The sequence below is a fragment of the Oreochromis aureus genome, linkage group 6 (assembly GCF_013358895.1).
Source record: "Oreochromis aureus strain Israel breed Guangdong linkage group 6, ZZ_aureus, whole genome shotgun sequence".
Classification (NCBI taxonomy): domain Eukaryota; kingdom Metazoa; phylum Chordata; class Actinopteri; order Cichliformes; family Cichlidae; genus Oreochromis; species Oreochromis aureus.
The window spans coordinates 9,422,559-9,438,776 of record NC_052947.1 but is presented as its reverse complement, the minus strand read 5'-3'; the positions used below and the strand labels follow the sequence as shown (position 1 = coordinate 9,438,776).

General features: G+C 43.5%; 1 protein-coding gene across 7 annotated transcripts in view; it reads right to left on the bottom strand.

Moving 5' to 3' along the window:
- Window positions 1–554: 554 nt before the first annotated feature.
- Window positions 555–16,218, bottom strand: part of mgat3b (beta-1,4-mannosyl-glycoprotein 4-beta-N-acetylglucosaminyltransferase b) — a 65,715-nt gene continuing 50,051 nt past the window's right edge. For all 7 annotated transcript variants that reach the window (XM_039613046.1, XM_031751111.2, XM_031751109.2 and 4 more), the window contains 3 exons: window positions 13,839–14,476; window positions 11,151–11,433; window positions 555–10,977 (listed from right to left, as the gene is read on the bottom strand). In XM_039613046.1, coding sequence (XP_039468980.1) covers window positions 10,480–10,977; window positions 11,151–11,433; window positions 13,839–14,476 — 1,419 coding nt within the window. In that variant the 3' untranslated portion in view covers window positions 555–10,479. The remainder of the gene's footprint in view (window positions 10,978–11,150; window positions 11,434–13,838; window positions 14,477–16,218) is intronic.

The window sequence follows — 16,218 nt, the reverse complement described above, 5'->3', positions numbered from 1 at the left end:
CAATTCCAATGCATGGAGGCCCCACTTCAAAACGTCCACTACATATAGGATCTGCTGCTAGCATCTTGGTGCAGATACCACAGCACACCTTCGGGGTCCAGTGGACTCCATGCTTTAGTGGGTCTGGGCTGTTTTGACAGCAAAAGTCGGATCAGAGCTCCCTATTTGTTGCATGTTATGATGCAATCATTTGCACATTTAAACTAAAAGATGCCAAATAACCTCCATTGTTCCTTGAGCTCTAACCTTAAAGTGGTTACTCTGTCAAAATCTTTGTGATTTAAGACTTATAGTTAAAAACACTTTAAATGATAGATTTGTTTATGATCATTGCAGAGGTGCACAAATGTTCATTCTGCAGCACTTAGGATTTTTCATCATTAAAAGTTTGCTATTAAAATGCGTCCAGAGCTTTTCAGAGTGATGCATCCTAATGAGATGCAATGTGTGTTGCAGTGCTGCCCTCTAGTGAGATGATGCAAGTCACCGTAATCTATTAAAACACACTTCCCATCAGCCAAACACCTTCAACAGAGGCCTCGAAGAACTCAGAGTTAAAATTTTAAAATTAATTTATTATATGTCTTTGTCATAGAAGTCATTACTTTTTGTTCATGGTTAACATATTCATTCATATAGAGAACAAATGATTTTTTTTAATTCATCATTTTCAGTTAATTTAAAAATTTACACTCTTCATTGTGACCCAGCAGAGGAGAAAAATATCTTTTTTTTTCTCAAAAGTATCTTCTCTTGGTTGTTTTTTCCCCCCCTCTCTGAGGGGAAAAAGCCCCTCTGCACTCTCCTCTTCCTCATCCTCCTCCTTCATCTCCTGTTCTCTCCCTCGCTCTTCTTTTGGATGAATGGACGCAGAGGCAAGGGAACACCTGAACACACTGGCACGATGATGAACACGGGCAAAGGGGCCGATGTGCAACAGGAGCCACGAAACAACGTACAGCCTGCATCATCCCTCGCACGCATACAGTAAGACAACTGCACACACACACACACACAAACGTGCACTCTTGCTGGCACAAACACACACTTTCCCACAGAGACCCATTAACTGTTCTAAAACAAAAAGATAAAAAAGAAGAAACTAAATTTAAGCCCCAACAATGATATAAAAAATAAAACTATGTGACCATTTACAATCATAATCAGTGCTCGGGGACAGGAAGAGGCAGGGGAGGCAGTAATTCTGTAATTATATTACATACGTCGCAGGTGGTAAAGTCATATGATGCCACTGCACAACAAAGAAAAACCTTACGACAGTCTCTGCAAACATGTTTTGACTTCTTAAACAATGCAATCATTTAGCAAAAAATAATAATAATATTTAAAAAAGAAACAAAAAAAACAACAAAGTGCTGCAACCCAGACAATTTCACTGGGATCTTTCCAACAAAAAAAAAACACCCCTCGAAAACATTTTCAGTATCCCTGTCATGTAGCGCTTTAAATTCCTTTCTTATTAACCAAACACAGTCTGTGTAAACAGGGGAAAGCTAAATCTGGCACACTGGCGGGAGGTTGGTGAGCATCAGATGGGTATGGATGTGGCTGACTGCCCTGTTGATTAATTGGCTGCAGACATGGCTCTGCCCCTGGGGACACAAGGCCGGGTGGCAACGCCATGCTGAGTGCCAGTCATCTGCCGAAGCTCGACTGTAGATATGTGCACGTGTGTGTTGTGTATGCTAGCGCATTTGTAGGTTTTTGCAAGGACAAGATGGACGGCAGGTGGATGTGTGTGTGTGCTTTATGACAGGGATGAGCAGAAAACCTCCTAGCAGTCACCGTGTGAGGACAGGCCAGTAGAAGCAGATGCAGATGTTGCTTTGTTGATAACTTGTTGGATTAATGCTGTGTTAGATTTTTAGGCCACTGACTGTATATAGAAGATGGATAGCCACATTTCTTCTCATGGCCAGCAGGGGGCGAACCATCCAGCAGCAAAAAGAATCATCTTTTAAATACAATCTGTGTTTTTGAATAAAATAAATTTTTATAAAAACCCGTAAACACTGATTATTGTTTTGTTTGAAAAAAAAAAAAAGAAGCATGTTCTGAAGCTGCTTAGTGAAGCCATTGTGCCCCAAACACCGGTGACCGAATCAGTTACAGTGAAATCTGGCATTGATAAGCACAACAAAACAACCCTGTTTTAAGATATACAGAATTCCTGACACGCTGGCAATTACGTTTTTTATCTCAGAAGTAAACAAACAGTTCACGCACCCCCCATGCATTTATTTATGTGTATGCAAAAAAAAAAACCAAAACAAACCAAAAAACACCCAAAGAAAAACACATCCAACAGTTAAGGTGCAATTCATAGTTTTGTAGGCAGAAGTAGTCTCTGTGTTTCAGCATGCAATTCAAAATAAAAAAAGCTATTTTTCCAAATATGTTTTGATCATTTTTGACATCTTTGTCTGTTTGAAGGAGAAAAAAACAAAAAACAAAAAACACCACACACACAAAGCAGGAAGAAAAGCATCAAATCAGCACCACACTGCTGTGTGACAGACACAGGAACACAAAACATGAGAAGATAAATGGCATTTGGGTTTCTCTTGGGTCAAGACTCTGGCCCAAACCGGTTCTGAGTGGCTGAGCAACGACAAAAATGTTTTTTGGTCACACAATGGCGAGCCTTCATAGCGATCGCATAACAGCGAGGGCACAAACACAGCGCCTACAGTAGTCTGACTGTTCGACCAGCAGAGGACTCGGACACAATCAGAGCACAGTAAGAAAAAAACTAAATACAGAGGCTGGACTGTGTGCGTGTGTGTGCGTGTGTGTGTGTGTGTGTGTGTGTGAGTGAGAGAGAGAGAGACCTACTATGGGAACATAAATCAACATAGTAAGAAAAAAAAAAGATTTAAACACACATACGTGAATCAGGTGGTTATGTTGTGCTGTCACAAAGAAAGGATGATGTCATAAAATTTAAAAAAAGCCCAAAAAATAAACAATCCCAGAGAGGAAAAAAAAATGGCCGCCACAGCGCGACGTCCCCTTTACGGCATCAAAAGAGGTAAAAGATCTGTGAGGTTGAGAGGGAAGTTAATCTAGCAGTAGGCTGAGACAGTGCTATTGAGCTGACACACACACACACACACACACACACACACACACACACACACACACACACACACACACACACACACACACACACACACACACACACACACACACACACACACACACACACACACACACACACACACACACACACACACACACACACAGCCTTTAAAAGACATTAAATATCAAGCTGCCAAGAGGATGAAATTACAAAAAAAAAAGTACAAAAACAAAGTCAAATAGAAAAACAGAGACACTCATCTCTGCGTTTCTCAGATGTTCACAAAAAACCCGAAAACAATATTAAAACTTAAAAAACAAAAACTCCACAAGGACAGACACACTGATTGACTTCACATGAAAGGGGGGGGGTGTTAAGGTGGAAATGATGTGTCTGATTGTAAGAATCGCTCTAACTCTCTCTCTCGTTCTTGTTTTAGCAGCATACACCGCTACTCCATCAAAGCTCTCATGAGCGCCCTCTAGGTGAACTGCAGCCATTTTCACTATGGCAGCATTGCGGAGAAGCAAAGAGGCTCTTTAAAGACGGACTCCGGTTAAACCAAATCCCGAGTTATTTTTGTTGTAAACTCTGAATAAATAGTGCTTTTAATTCTAGTATTCTAGTCCCAGGTATTTAATTTCTTTAATTTATTTATTTCCCAGACCAGGCTGCAAGAAAAACCTCCCTACGAGCAGCAAGCATAAACGCATAAACACACTGACGGGGGATGTCGTCATAGTTTTGGCCACAGAGTGTCGTCAATGGCACACAAACGCGTACGCGCCAACCTCCGCCTCGGTTTCTGACGGCGTTTGATCTGCGGCCAGGTGTCGGCCTGTCTGCTTGCCTGACTTTTCTCGCACGTACAGTATGTGTCACCGCGTCCATCTGTCTCCGCGGTGCTCCACTGACTTTCATCTTTTTGATCTGCAGTGTCACAACATATGGACGCCCGGACTTGCCAACAATCTGTCCTGGAACACATTCACAAGTGTTATGACTCCTGACTTACAAGCATGTACACTCACGCACCCGCACACACACCCAGACACGCGCACCTGTCCTATAAATTCCAGGCACATTCCTTTGATAAAGCCCATCATGTTTACAGAGGTTGAATTTGCCAGCCAATTCCACTATTTCACATTTCACAGTGCTTCTAAACTGCTGGTTAATATGTTAATGTGCTTCTTTGTTGATGTGACATTGTGTGACAGAGCAATTTATTTTCTTTTACACCAGTCGGCTGCTTTGCTTAACTGCAGCGAGTGCGTCCACTTGATGAACTGTAAACAAAAAAAGGGAGCTTTTACTTGACAGTGAATGCCACACTTGAATGCTTTAAAGGACTCGTTCACTGAAATTTCCTTGCTTGCAACTAGTTTTCTTTGTCATATTTGCGTGTGTGGGATATCGTAAAAATAGAGATCGCTGTTGATTCTCCATCAGAAATCAGTGCTTACTCCAGCTAATCCACAGGACTCACTGTCAATAGTTGTCGCAAGGACCGGTTCTTTGGTATTTCCAAGCAAAACTGAAGTGACACTAATCTTTAAATGCTGTAAGCACCAAAAACGATACATGAAATCCCATTCACAGTAATCCCGCATTAGGGTGGCGGCAGAAATCTCACGTCACGAAATGTGGGCAAATAAAACCATATTTAAAACACAGCATCATCACATAGAAGTGGAAAAAGTTTCTTTTTTTCTTGTTTGAGTGAGCCGACCGTTTATTGGTTTGGATTACTGACAAATCAAAGCTAACTGCAGAAAGACTGGGGTAGACTGGTTTCGCTGTAGCGCTTGTGGTTTAACACCGAGTTCTTTCCAATTAGCGGCGACACATCGATGTGCAGCTGCTAGAGTGAATGCGATTGCTCAGTTTGTGGAATGTGAACGCTTCCCGTCTATTACACGGGGAGAATAATTACATGTTTACGGCCGAGACAACAGCAGCTCGATGGCAGGCATGCTCCCCTCCCTACAGAGCACATGTGTTTCCATACATTCCATCCAAGCTTCCCAGATTTGTGTAGGAGGTATTAATGAGAGATGAATAAAGTTTGACTTAAAAAAAAAAAGACCTCTCTAAAAGGAGCACTACTTTCCGCACTTCCCCCTCCTCTCTTTCTGGCCTACTTCCTGCCAATGTTTCTCGGAAAAGATCAATCGGTGGGGGCCACGGGCCTGGCGGGGGGCCAGAGCCATGATGGCATGTAAGCCCGATCGGCTACTCTGTGAGCACAACAGCAGATGGGTGTGGGTGGTGCAAAAACACATCTGTGCACGATACACACGAAAGCCAAATGCTACAAAACATATGTGGATGATTAGCATACATGCGCTGAAAAGAGGGCGGAGCTGATAACTGGGGGTTGGGCTCACGTTTCTGATTTCTGTAAGTTGTCTCACATGTTTACTCTGGCGATGTCACGGTAACAGGATCATCACCTCTCTTAACCCGGGCCTTGGAGATGTCTTTTAACAAGGTTGTGGTGTAAACTGGCAGCACTGAATGTGAAAGACATGAATATTTAACAGGGAAGCAAAAAGATGTCACAGAGTTGCGTTATGGGAAATGTAGGATCTGTAAGCGTGGAGGCTATCCCAACACCTCCAGCACTACTCGTGTGTAAGTGAAAGGAAGTGGTGGAAGTGCAGTGCAGAGCACAGCGCACACAGATCCTCAGCAAACAGCCCTGACAGCACGTACAGCCAATGTTCAGACTTCTCCAGTTCAAAACAGAAATTTTCCCAGTGGTTATTTCCTGCCATTAATAGCAATAACTGAAAGCAAACAAGAGATGACACCGAGCTCTTTCCTACTAATAACTCCTAAGCGGACTGAAACCAGTGCTGCTGTGTTACTGCAGATTATTTGTTGTCAGACTGCCAAAAGAACAAAAACCTGATCAGAGTGAAATTCAAACCTTTTATCTTTGGTAAAACGCCCGTCACAGATATTGAAAGTGTTCACATTCTTAAGGTCAGGCGAGATTGGGAGTTATAGATCGGTTATTCCAAAAATAATAACGTAAGCGCACAACATCCAAGGCAGGAAAAGGGCAGCCTGTGGGCCAAAAACAAGCTAACAACAATGGAAAAGAGAAAATAAATGGCTCGCACACAACAAGGATCCAGTTTTCTCTCATTTATAAAGCAAAAAAAAAAAACTGAGGGAGGGGTTGAGGGTTAAAAATTTTAGAGCCGAAATAAACAAGTGTGACACATAAATTTATCATTAAGGCTTTTAAGTGTGGCTGCTTTGAGTGGAAAGGTGAGTGCTGACTGGGCTTCATCTCATCTAATCCAAGCCAATGAACTGGACCTCCACTGTATTTGTATTGGAGGTTTCTGTGGGAACATTTTTAAATGTCATTTGCAGAGAAATAAGCTTGCTGTGCAGTTAGTTGTTACTTGGTTAGTTAAATATGTATAAAAAGATGGCTTCAAAGCAGGTTACTTCAAAGGCTGAGGTCACAATGGCCGTGCCCGTTCTTTTATACGAGTCTGCACTTCAACTACAGCACCTGTAGTTGAAGTGCAGGCTTTACGTTTGACGGTGTCTAAAAAACACTCAGAGAAAGCAACAGGCCAGAGCTGTCCAAAAACATAAATGCCTCAGTGCTTTAATGCCTGCTGAGTGGTCAAAATCAAGTGTCCTTGAGCAGGAAAGACACCCCTATTTGGCACTCCTGGCAGCCTCTTTAAAAATTACCGCAAGTCCCGGGAGGCAGCGCGGACAACACACGAGCCCGTCAGCATCACAGCCTCATCTTCACTTAAACTGTCACTGCTTTATAGATTTGGCTTTTTACGGGGAGGATGAGGCGCTCCCTTCATTTGGAATGGTTTTTATTTCATCGCCATGATGACTCCCTCTCCCTCATCAAAGTGGAAGAACCAAAGCCGTTCCGTCAAGTGTATTGCCTCCCTACTCCCCACTCATCCAATGAGTCCGTCACTGGGAACAGCAGCGGAAGGATTATTTCCAAAATGTCTCTTTCTGGATTCCAGTCTCCATTCATCAAGCTTCGACTTTGTATACTGAAAAAAGAAAAAGAAGACTGCTGCTTCTTCTTTGTCTTTTTTAATTCTCCTGTTTCTGCAGTCTGAAATATGTTTCCCTTCATACTTCTTCTCTGGCTCATGCTTGCATTTTTCTTTCTTGCTCAGGTCTGGTTGACATATGCATGTGTATTCCTTTACCTCTTATTATACTGGCCAGCCATCTTGGCCGGTGACCTCAGCCTGTTGTAGATCTCAGGAAAGTGTCGTGGGGATCTCAGTGATAACGGGGCAACGGGCCCAGCGAGGTAAACCCGACTCGTCTTTCAGCAGTCCACACATCCTCATCTGTCAGCGCGAATCCTGCTTACAAAGAAGTGGCCAGCCGACACACAGATATGCAAGATGTGCAAAGTGATTGCAGCAGCGAGTCTTCCTATGAGTGCAGTGCAATGGTTTTGTTTGTTTTATGAGAGTCAGATTAGAAACTTCAGTCAGATATAGTCTCGAGTGAAAACATCAGTGTTTTTTGCAAGAAGATTGAAGAAAATAAGAGCTTTAGTACAAGAATGTGTGACACCTCATTCATTACTTGACCTGGAGTTCAACCATGATTATGTTACCTACGTACTATTTATAAAAAGAAAAAGAAGAAAAAAAATATCTCATTTTGAGACAAACGGTGTTGCATCTCGCATTATCGTCACTTGCTCTCTCATCAAATCCTGTTTAAAGCTCTTTTTTCGCCGCAGCCCCTCTGGGTTTGGATCAGGATTTGGCTCCCAGCATCAAAACCAAAACCCTAACAGATGCCGGCACAGACCGCGCTGCCATCGAGGCAGCAGCACGGGCCCTGACAACTGTAGGCGGCCTGCTGGCTAATCTAATTTTCCCCACCAAGAGGTCTCCCAGCTCTAAGAAGGGAACCGACTGACGGATACAAGTCCTGACTTACAAAAAACCCCAAAAAACATATTAATGGCCTTGGACTGTAAGCAAAGAGCTGTGTTTTAATGATCGAGGAGTTTGAAGGGGGTGAAAATAATGAGAAAAAAGCATTTGAGGCATTGGATGCATGGCTGTGTCAGTGTCTGATTAAATTAAAGCTACAAAATAAGGTTTGATATATTCTCAGTCGCCATCAGCGACAGACCGTGTTTACTACAAGAAAAGTGGTTTTTATACCTCTAGAGGAGGTCTTAACCTCAAAAGAAGCCAGAAGCTAAAGTAAAGCCCAGACAGGCATTGAAGAGCAGATGGCGGATACGGTCAATCTGCAGTTAAAAGAAAAATCAATGCGTTCATGATTTCTTGATTGCTGCTCGTCTGCCCGGCGCACATCTTTCTTAACTGCTCCGCGGCACGGTAAATATTCCAGCTACGACTTCCATGCCCTCAACAAGAACTAATCCTTGTCCCACTGGGCTACCCATGTACTCATACCAAGGCTCCACATCATCATCAACTTCTGCCAGACAACTTGAGCGGGTGGGTGGGTGGGTGTGTTGGGGTGGGGTGGGGGGGTGATCTAGGCATCCATCCCACATCGACAGCTGTTTACGACAGAGAGAAAGCAAGAGGCATGAGCGCTCCTGCCTAAATGTTTATGATGATAATCATCTGTAGGGCATAAGAAAAGGCATCGCCATGGCAACCGCTGCCCCAAAACAAAGGGAAAGAAATGAGGCAGAGAGAAGATAAATAGACCCCTATTATTGAAATGGTGCATTCCTGTGAGGATTAACAGGAAACAGATACACACACAGAATAGGTAGGATCCACTGTGTGTGTGTGTGTGTGTGTGTGTGTGTGTGTGTGTGTGTGTGTGTGTGTGTGTGTGTGTGTGTGTGTGTGTGTGTGTGTATGTGTTGGAGGATGACTTGGGAGATTCTGCAAAACAGAGAAAGCGGAAAACACAGACTTGAGGAGGGGGAGGACAAAAATCAGGATGATAAGTGAAAGACAAAGACGATCTGTGATTGGCAGCTGAGCAGAAAGCTGAATATCTAACCGAAGGGACCCAAAGTCGGGGTCGACCTCATCTGAATGCTGCAGCTCCTTGCCTGATATGAACCCACCCACTCGTCTTAACAACACCCATCCCATTTCCTCTTTTCCACATAGTTTCCAAGGAAACAAAGTTATCTGAGGAGCTAGATGGAGAGAGAGAGAGAGAGAGAGAGAGAGAGAGAGAGAGATGAAAAACTGAAGGGTGATGTTCTTCCAGCTGCTATCGGACTGGACGAACAATAATGGCAGTAACTGCCTTAGATGCCATAGACGGGGCATGATTTATTCAGAGCTGCCTGTAAGCTCTGGGAAACACACTCTCTCGCTCTCTCTCTCACACACACACACACACACACACACACACACACACACACACACACACACACCCCTGCAACACTCATGTGTTCTCCTCCTCACTCATTATACTCCCCTCACACTCCCTCCTGCCTTCTGTCTCAGGTTTTCTCATCCCAGTATCATCCTTTCCTTTCCTGTTCCCCTCAGTTTCTTTCTTCCTTTCCATTTTCTCAAAATATGATACAAATAAAAACCACATACACCCCACCCCCAATCCCGCGCTTCCTTTTTTCTTTTACAAGCACACGCAGACAACTCTAAGGCGCATGTAGATGAATGTGAGCATATGTATGAGCTGAAACATCTCTACTGAGTCATTCCCTTTCATTTGGCTGTCGGTGCTCCGGTGGTGGGGGTTTAAGCAGGTTTCTGTAATGTCCTACCGACACTCAGGAGCAATGAAAATATCTGAGCAGGAGTTTATGTCTGGAAGGAGGTCACCAAATATGACAGGAAGACATCTGGAGGTGGAGAGTGAAGCGGGAACATCGGTCAATCTGTAAACTTCAGTAAACACAGACAGAACCAAAGCGGTCCTTCCCTTCAGAGTTTGTCAGATCCATGGAGGGGTTTCACCTGCCGGCGAAACACCCCTGGCTTTTTCTTGCTGCCATTTTCTCTCAGAGAACAGGCGCATCGAATCGGTGGGTGACAGAAGGAAGGACGGGTGACAAATAGAGAGATAGCTCGGGGCCTCCCGGAAAAGGGGAGGAATGAGGAAATCTAAGATTCTGTTTATCCAGTGGTTATATCCTCTCATCTCAAAGCTCTCTCTCAAAATCCATGGATGTGATTCAGTGTTCCCTTTTTTTTCCTGACCCCAATGTAATGACTTTAAAGAGCAGCATCAGTGCTGCCTGGTGGAGATACATATAGTTTCACTCCAATGAGAGAAGCAGTTCATCAGTATCGTTCCACCCCCAAAATCACTTGGGCCCTACGAGTTTTTTTTTTTCCACATGTTTTTTTATTTTTATTTTTTTGGCCACCTGACACCTAGCCTTCATTCGCTCTGGACTCTTTTCTGTAAGGGTTCTCCAAGAGGTAGCGGTACCTGTCGTAGTTCTCCAGCATGTACTTGGGGGCGTACATGTGCTCTTTGGGGTCCACTGGGGGATACTCCTGCAGCGAGCCGTCGAACCAGCCGCCAGTCCGGATGAGATCGCGGATGTAGTTGAGGTCGCGTTTGTCCTCGTAGTCGCCCCACCGCGGGAAGTCTCCGTTCTGCGCAGACACCAGCTTAAAGTAGATCCCCTCGGGCGTGAAGCACCAGGAGCAGTGCCACCCTGCGAAGTGGAAGGGGCTTCCCACCGACCACTGCACCAGGATGTGGCCGGTGTCGTTCTCGTATTTGCGGAAACCCGGCATGGTGTAATATTCGCGACGACGCAGTTTGATGCCGTCGCCGTCGTACACGTCGCGCAGCATCCTCAACGTGCAGCCCGACACCACCTCTAGGGACCCGAACTGCTTCCAGAAAAAGCCATACAATGACTGCACACACGGAGAGAAGACAGTTCAGGAGAATTGCAAAAAGAATGAGATACTGTTCAATTACCACATTTATTCTTCCCTTAATCTTACATGGTGAAAAAAAAAGATCTTAATTTCATGTAACAAACTGGCTGCTCGTAGAAAACACAAAAAAGCTGAGATACTTCTGTTACCTTGCGCATGTGGATGGCGAAAGGCTCTGTCCACCCATCAAACAGCTTGAGGAAAAGTAGTCCCTCATGTGCTGGGATTTCGTCGGCATCGTTGATGACGAAAACGTCGTCTGATCGCGCACCGACCACCCTGGACATGCCATTGCGCGTCAGGAAGGTACGCAGGTAGTCATCGGCGATCCAGCCGTCCTGCCGACCTCCATCCGGAAAGTGGTTGAGGAACACGTACAGGATCTTGTGACGTATGTAGTCATAGGTACCGTTTAGAAGGAGCCGCAGGAAACTGAGGGAGGGATTACAAAAATGTAATTATGTGGATTCTTTAATCCGAACGAAAACTAATATGATTTTTTTAAGCTCTTTAACTAATGCCGTTGCATTTAGATGAATTTTACCTGCTGTTCCAGGCAGCCATTGCTTTCCTTTACTGACATGTAGCAGTCATAAGTTAGCAAGAGCACAGATTCTTCTTGTCAAGGTAAGGCTGCCGTTTGCCATTTTAGCTCTCCTTCCTATCATCAGTCACTAACTAACTGAAGATGTAACTACAGATGTATTTCATGCTTAAGAGCACAAACGCAAAAGAAAACCTTAGATACTAATCAATACTAAAACTTAATATGGGATTAGACACTCATTTGCAGGACAGCCCCTCCAGTGACTATCAGCTGAAGTAGCTAACGTTCACGACACCGAAAGACACTGAGGAATTTCAAGGTCAGTAAAGCTTCTGTTTCAATAACACCTACTACTCACACTTACTAACAGTTTCTACATTTTAACCTAGCGAGTGCACATGCCAACGTTAGCTTGACTATTAGCAATTACCCGTTAGCCACATTAGCCAATTTGCTATCATTAGGGTAGCTGGTAAAAGCTATGTCTACTAATAATAAGGCTAACAATAACGGTAATGTTGAACAAAAGCAGCAAACGTTACAAGACATGCCCGTCTGTGACGTTAGGATTGTGTTAATTTAACAGGTAACACAAATACTTATTATTTAGAATTAATAATTATTCAACAATTAGTACTGCTGTGAAAATTTCCCTTTTAAAACTATTATTGAAGTGAAAAGCAGTGAATAGTAGTATTACATTTCTTGATGATACTTCTCACTCCAGTTCTTGACACTTGAAACACTCTTTTAAATTTGTATATCCATCTCCTGTTATTATTCTCTACTCTAAACTGATGGTAGCATGATGCTTTCTCAAGTGACAGCTCAAGAGTTTTTTTACTGTTTGTAAATTATAAGGTAGTCCTCAGTTTTTACTTGATTTAACAGGCTTTGAACATTAAAAATAAATATCCTACGGCTCAATGAAAAAGACAGTTTTTCAGTTTCTAATAATATTGACTTGGAAATAATTGTTTTTTTGTGCAAATGGAAATAATTTATGATCTCTACAGAAACTTAGTGTGTTTAGAAATGCTATGTTGCTCTGTTAAAAGAAAAAGTTATTGATAAAATTTGGACAAAAACTTTAAATTTCACAGGGGGACTAATAATTTGTGTATGAGCATGTTGCGGACACAGTCTACAGTTGTGCCGAGTTTCCCCATCTCTGAGTGGAGTTGGGTGACTGTACCAAGAAACAAAATTAAGGAAGGAAACTGATTCACTACATTTATTACACAATGCCTTCTGGTGTGAAACACACCAACAGACCTGCAGTATCATGCATCCATAATGTGACATGATGAGATGTTTCCTGTAATGGATTTCACAAATTTAAAAGGCTTGTAATTATTACTTTTTTCCCCTCTGAAGAAAAAAATACCGTGTTAAACGGTGAGCCAAATACATTCCAGCTGTACCCCATTTATAAAAGGTTGTCAAAATGTGGCAGAAGAGATAAAGAAACAGGTCAGAAAGGCACTTGTTTGACAAATGGCACCTTTCAGCACAGAAAAGCCGTTCTCCTCGCGCCAAACTGTCCGGAAGAACAACTCAATTAACCTGGTGATATGCATAGCGAAAGACGGCGATCGCAGAACATAGCCGCCTTCATGCAGTGTCACATCCGATGATTGAACACACCGATCTCTCCCTTCAAGGCTACACGCAGAGTCAATCATGCTGCTCTTGTCATAATCTGCTGTAAAATTTGCCCTCGAGGCGTTTCATGTTGTCGCCACAGGAAGCTAACTGGAATTGTTATTCGGCACGCGGATACTCGAGGAGCACGCGTAGGGCTGGCTGTAAACAAAGAGGGTAAGCTGCAAACAATAACGACTCATTGAAACAGCGGCGTCACAACTTGGATAAAGAAAAAAAATTGGGGAGTGTGTGTGTGTGTTTGTAACCAAGCAGCTGGATATAAAAAAATGAGCACAAATGGAGCTTCTCTTGTGTAACAGTGTCCTCATGTGAGCTCATTTATCCATATAAAGACATAAAGATGACATAACATGGCCTTCATAATATATACATACTGTTCTTGTGACTGCTTTGACCTACTAATCCACCCTGGTGTCTTTAATCCAGTTTAAAGTTTGCCGAGTGTGCGCTTTATTTTACAATGCATATGGTCCGGTACTACAGAGTCCTAAACCGAAGGCCACAGAGCAGCTCAGTGGAGGATTACACATCTCACATAAATACACCTTGACCGCGGGGTGGGTGGGGTGGTTTTTATAATCTCTTCACATGCACCTGTCCAAAAAACTACTTTGAATCATACCTGAGAGGCCGTTTCTCTCCGTAGGCGGTGAAGTTTGATTCGCACACGAGGAACAAATCCACGGCCTCTGAGAGCTCATGAAAGCGTGCGTGCAGCAGATCAAACTCGTGGTTGACGTTGATGGCGTTGATCACCCTCCGCGGGGTTTCTCTGGGCATCAGCCGCTCCTTAGTGGGCAGATTGGAGTGGTACACCATTGTGGGAACCCCGCAGTAAGGTCCGTGCCACCCCGGCCGACAAACGCACTTGACCAGCCGCTTCCCGTTGCCCTTGGACCGAGCTTTGACCTTTGGCACTATGGTTGGCTGCTGCTGGAGCTCCAGAGGTTTCCGTTGCCCAGCAGCAACAGCCCGACCAACTGCTCCGTTAGCCGCAGACCCCCCTGATTTTCCAGAGTACTCTTTAGGGGTAGCTACCTCTGTCCCCTGCCTGAAGCAAAGGGCTCCAGCTTTGGTACGGACAAAGTAAGGGGTTTTGTCATCTTGAAGCTGGAAAGTGCGAGTATGGAGGTCTCCCATGGATTCTATGGGATCACTGAATTGATGCTCTATTCTTGCTGGTTTCTGTGGAAGGTCTAGCCTCTCGGGCTGTGCAGGGTGGGCGGGATTCCACGGCTTTAAGCGGTCCTCAGCTCTAATCTGGATAAAAGAGAGTAACGGGAAACAGTTACACAACTCTGCCTTGAAATAAAAACACCAGCTTTAATCATTATACTCTTTACTGTAAGATTCACATTAAAGTGAATCTGTCATGAAATAGTTTCACGTCAGAATATTTGTATTTAACAAAGACTTGAGGCAAACCCGTGTCCTGTCCGGTACAAGCAGGAGTCTAATTAGTTTCTTCTCATTTTGTTGGTTACGCAAATTGTGAAGGGCATCGACAGTGACTGTTAGTGTCTGAATTGTAGTTGTAGATAAATAAGAATGATTTTCAGAGACCCATGTCTTGAAGTCTAAGCACAATGGCTTCATAGCCTTATTAACGATGCGGCTACCAAGTTGGCCACTAGTATCAAACAAGACTAAATGTTAGCCAATATAAATTAGGGCAAATTAATATTAATGTTTAGCATTGAATTCTTTCTTTTCACTGCTTCTTGCAGTAAATCACTGCATGAACACTAAACATTCCCCTGTTATTACATGAAAAATGGATTTGGTGATGTTGAGCATGCATTTGGAAGCTGTTCACCTGAACTCTCATTGTGAAGAATGCCATGAGTGACAGCAAAAAAACATTTAGGGTGACCAAAACAGTGTGTTGGATTTTTAAAAAGAAGTGGATCGTTGCAAATTATTTCCATGGTTAAGAAAAAACCCTTCACAACATGTAATCAGAGTCACGTACAGAGAGTTTCCAACAAGGTGCACGCCCCTGGGTACACTCAAGGACAAGACGGTCAGATGAACTGTGAAGTGTACATGGCTATACCTCCTGCTCAGATTCAGTCAAACGCTGCAATGATCAGATGACACTGCACAGTGGAAATGGATAATGACCTGCAGCATACTGCAAAAGCAACCCAAGAGTTTCTCAAGGCAAAGAAATAAGATATTCTTGTGTGGCCAAACTAGTTACATTAGTGCAATAGAGCATGTTATTCAGTTATTGAAGGGAAAACTGAAGGCAGAGAGTCAGAAAAACGGGCAGCAACTGAAGGTGGCAGCAGTAAAGGCCTGGAAGAGCATCTCAAGGAAGGAAACGCAACATTTGCTGCTCTCCACGAACTCTACACTTCAGGCAGTCCGCCTGAATCAAAGCTAAAAGTCCGCACTTCAATTACATCTTGATTGTTTGGTTTAAAACCCACCGTGGTGGTATATAGAGGCAACACTATAAAAACAGTACTGAGACAAGCAGTACTAACCTTACATTACATTTTATGAGGATAAATTGCATGAGCACACATTCAGTGAAGCGCCAGACATGCTGCAATTTGTTTATGGCACAAGTGATGCTGTAATGCTGTTAAAAACATGCTGGTGCAGTAGGCAAGCAAGGTAAACATGAGCAGAAACATTTAGAGATGCTTATGCTTCAACTTGTTCAGCAGCTGCTGGAGAAACATGTTGCATGTATGGCTTTAAATAGATTTTCTTGATTTGAGTCAGCTCTCTGTGTGTGTGTGTGTGTGTGTGTGTGTGTGCGTGTGTGCGTGCGTGCGTGCGTGCGTGCGTGCGGTGAATCACCACTCTGAGTCTGGATTTAAGTGATGTTATTAGCTCACAGCATGCTCTGCAATTTCATTTCACATGAAATTATTTTAGGTACCTAAGTGCAACCCCCGTTTAAGGACCCCAGGTAAAGAAGCACAGGATTACACCAACACATTTTAATATACTGGAGGTCTGGGGAAATCTCATCTGGTTGCAGAATG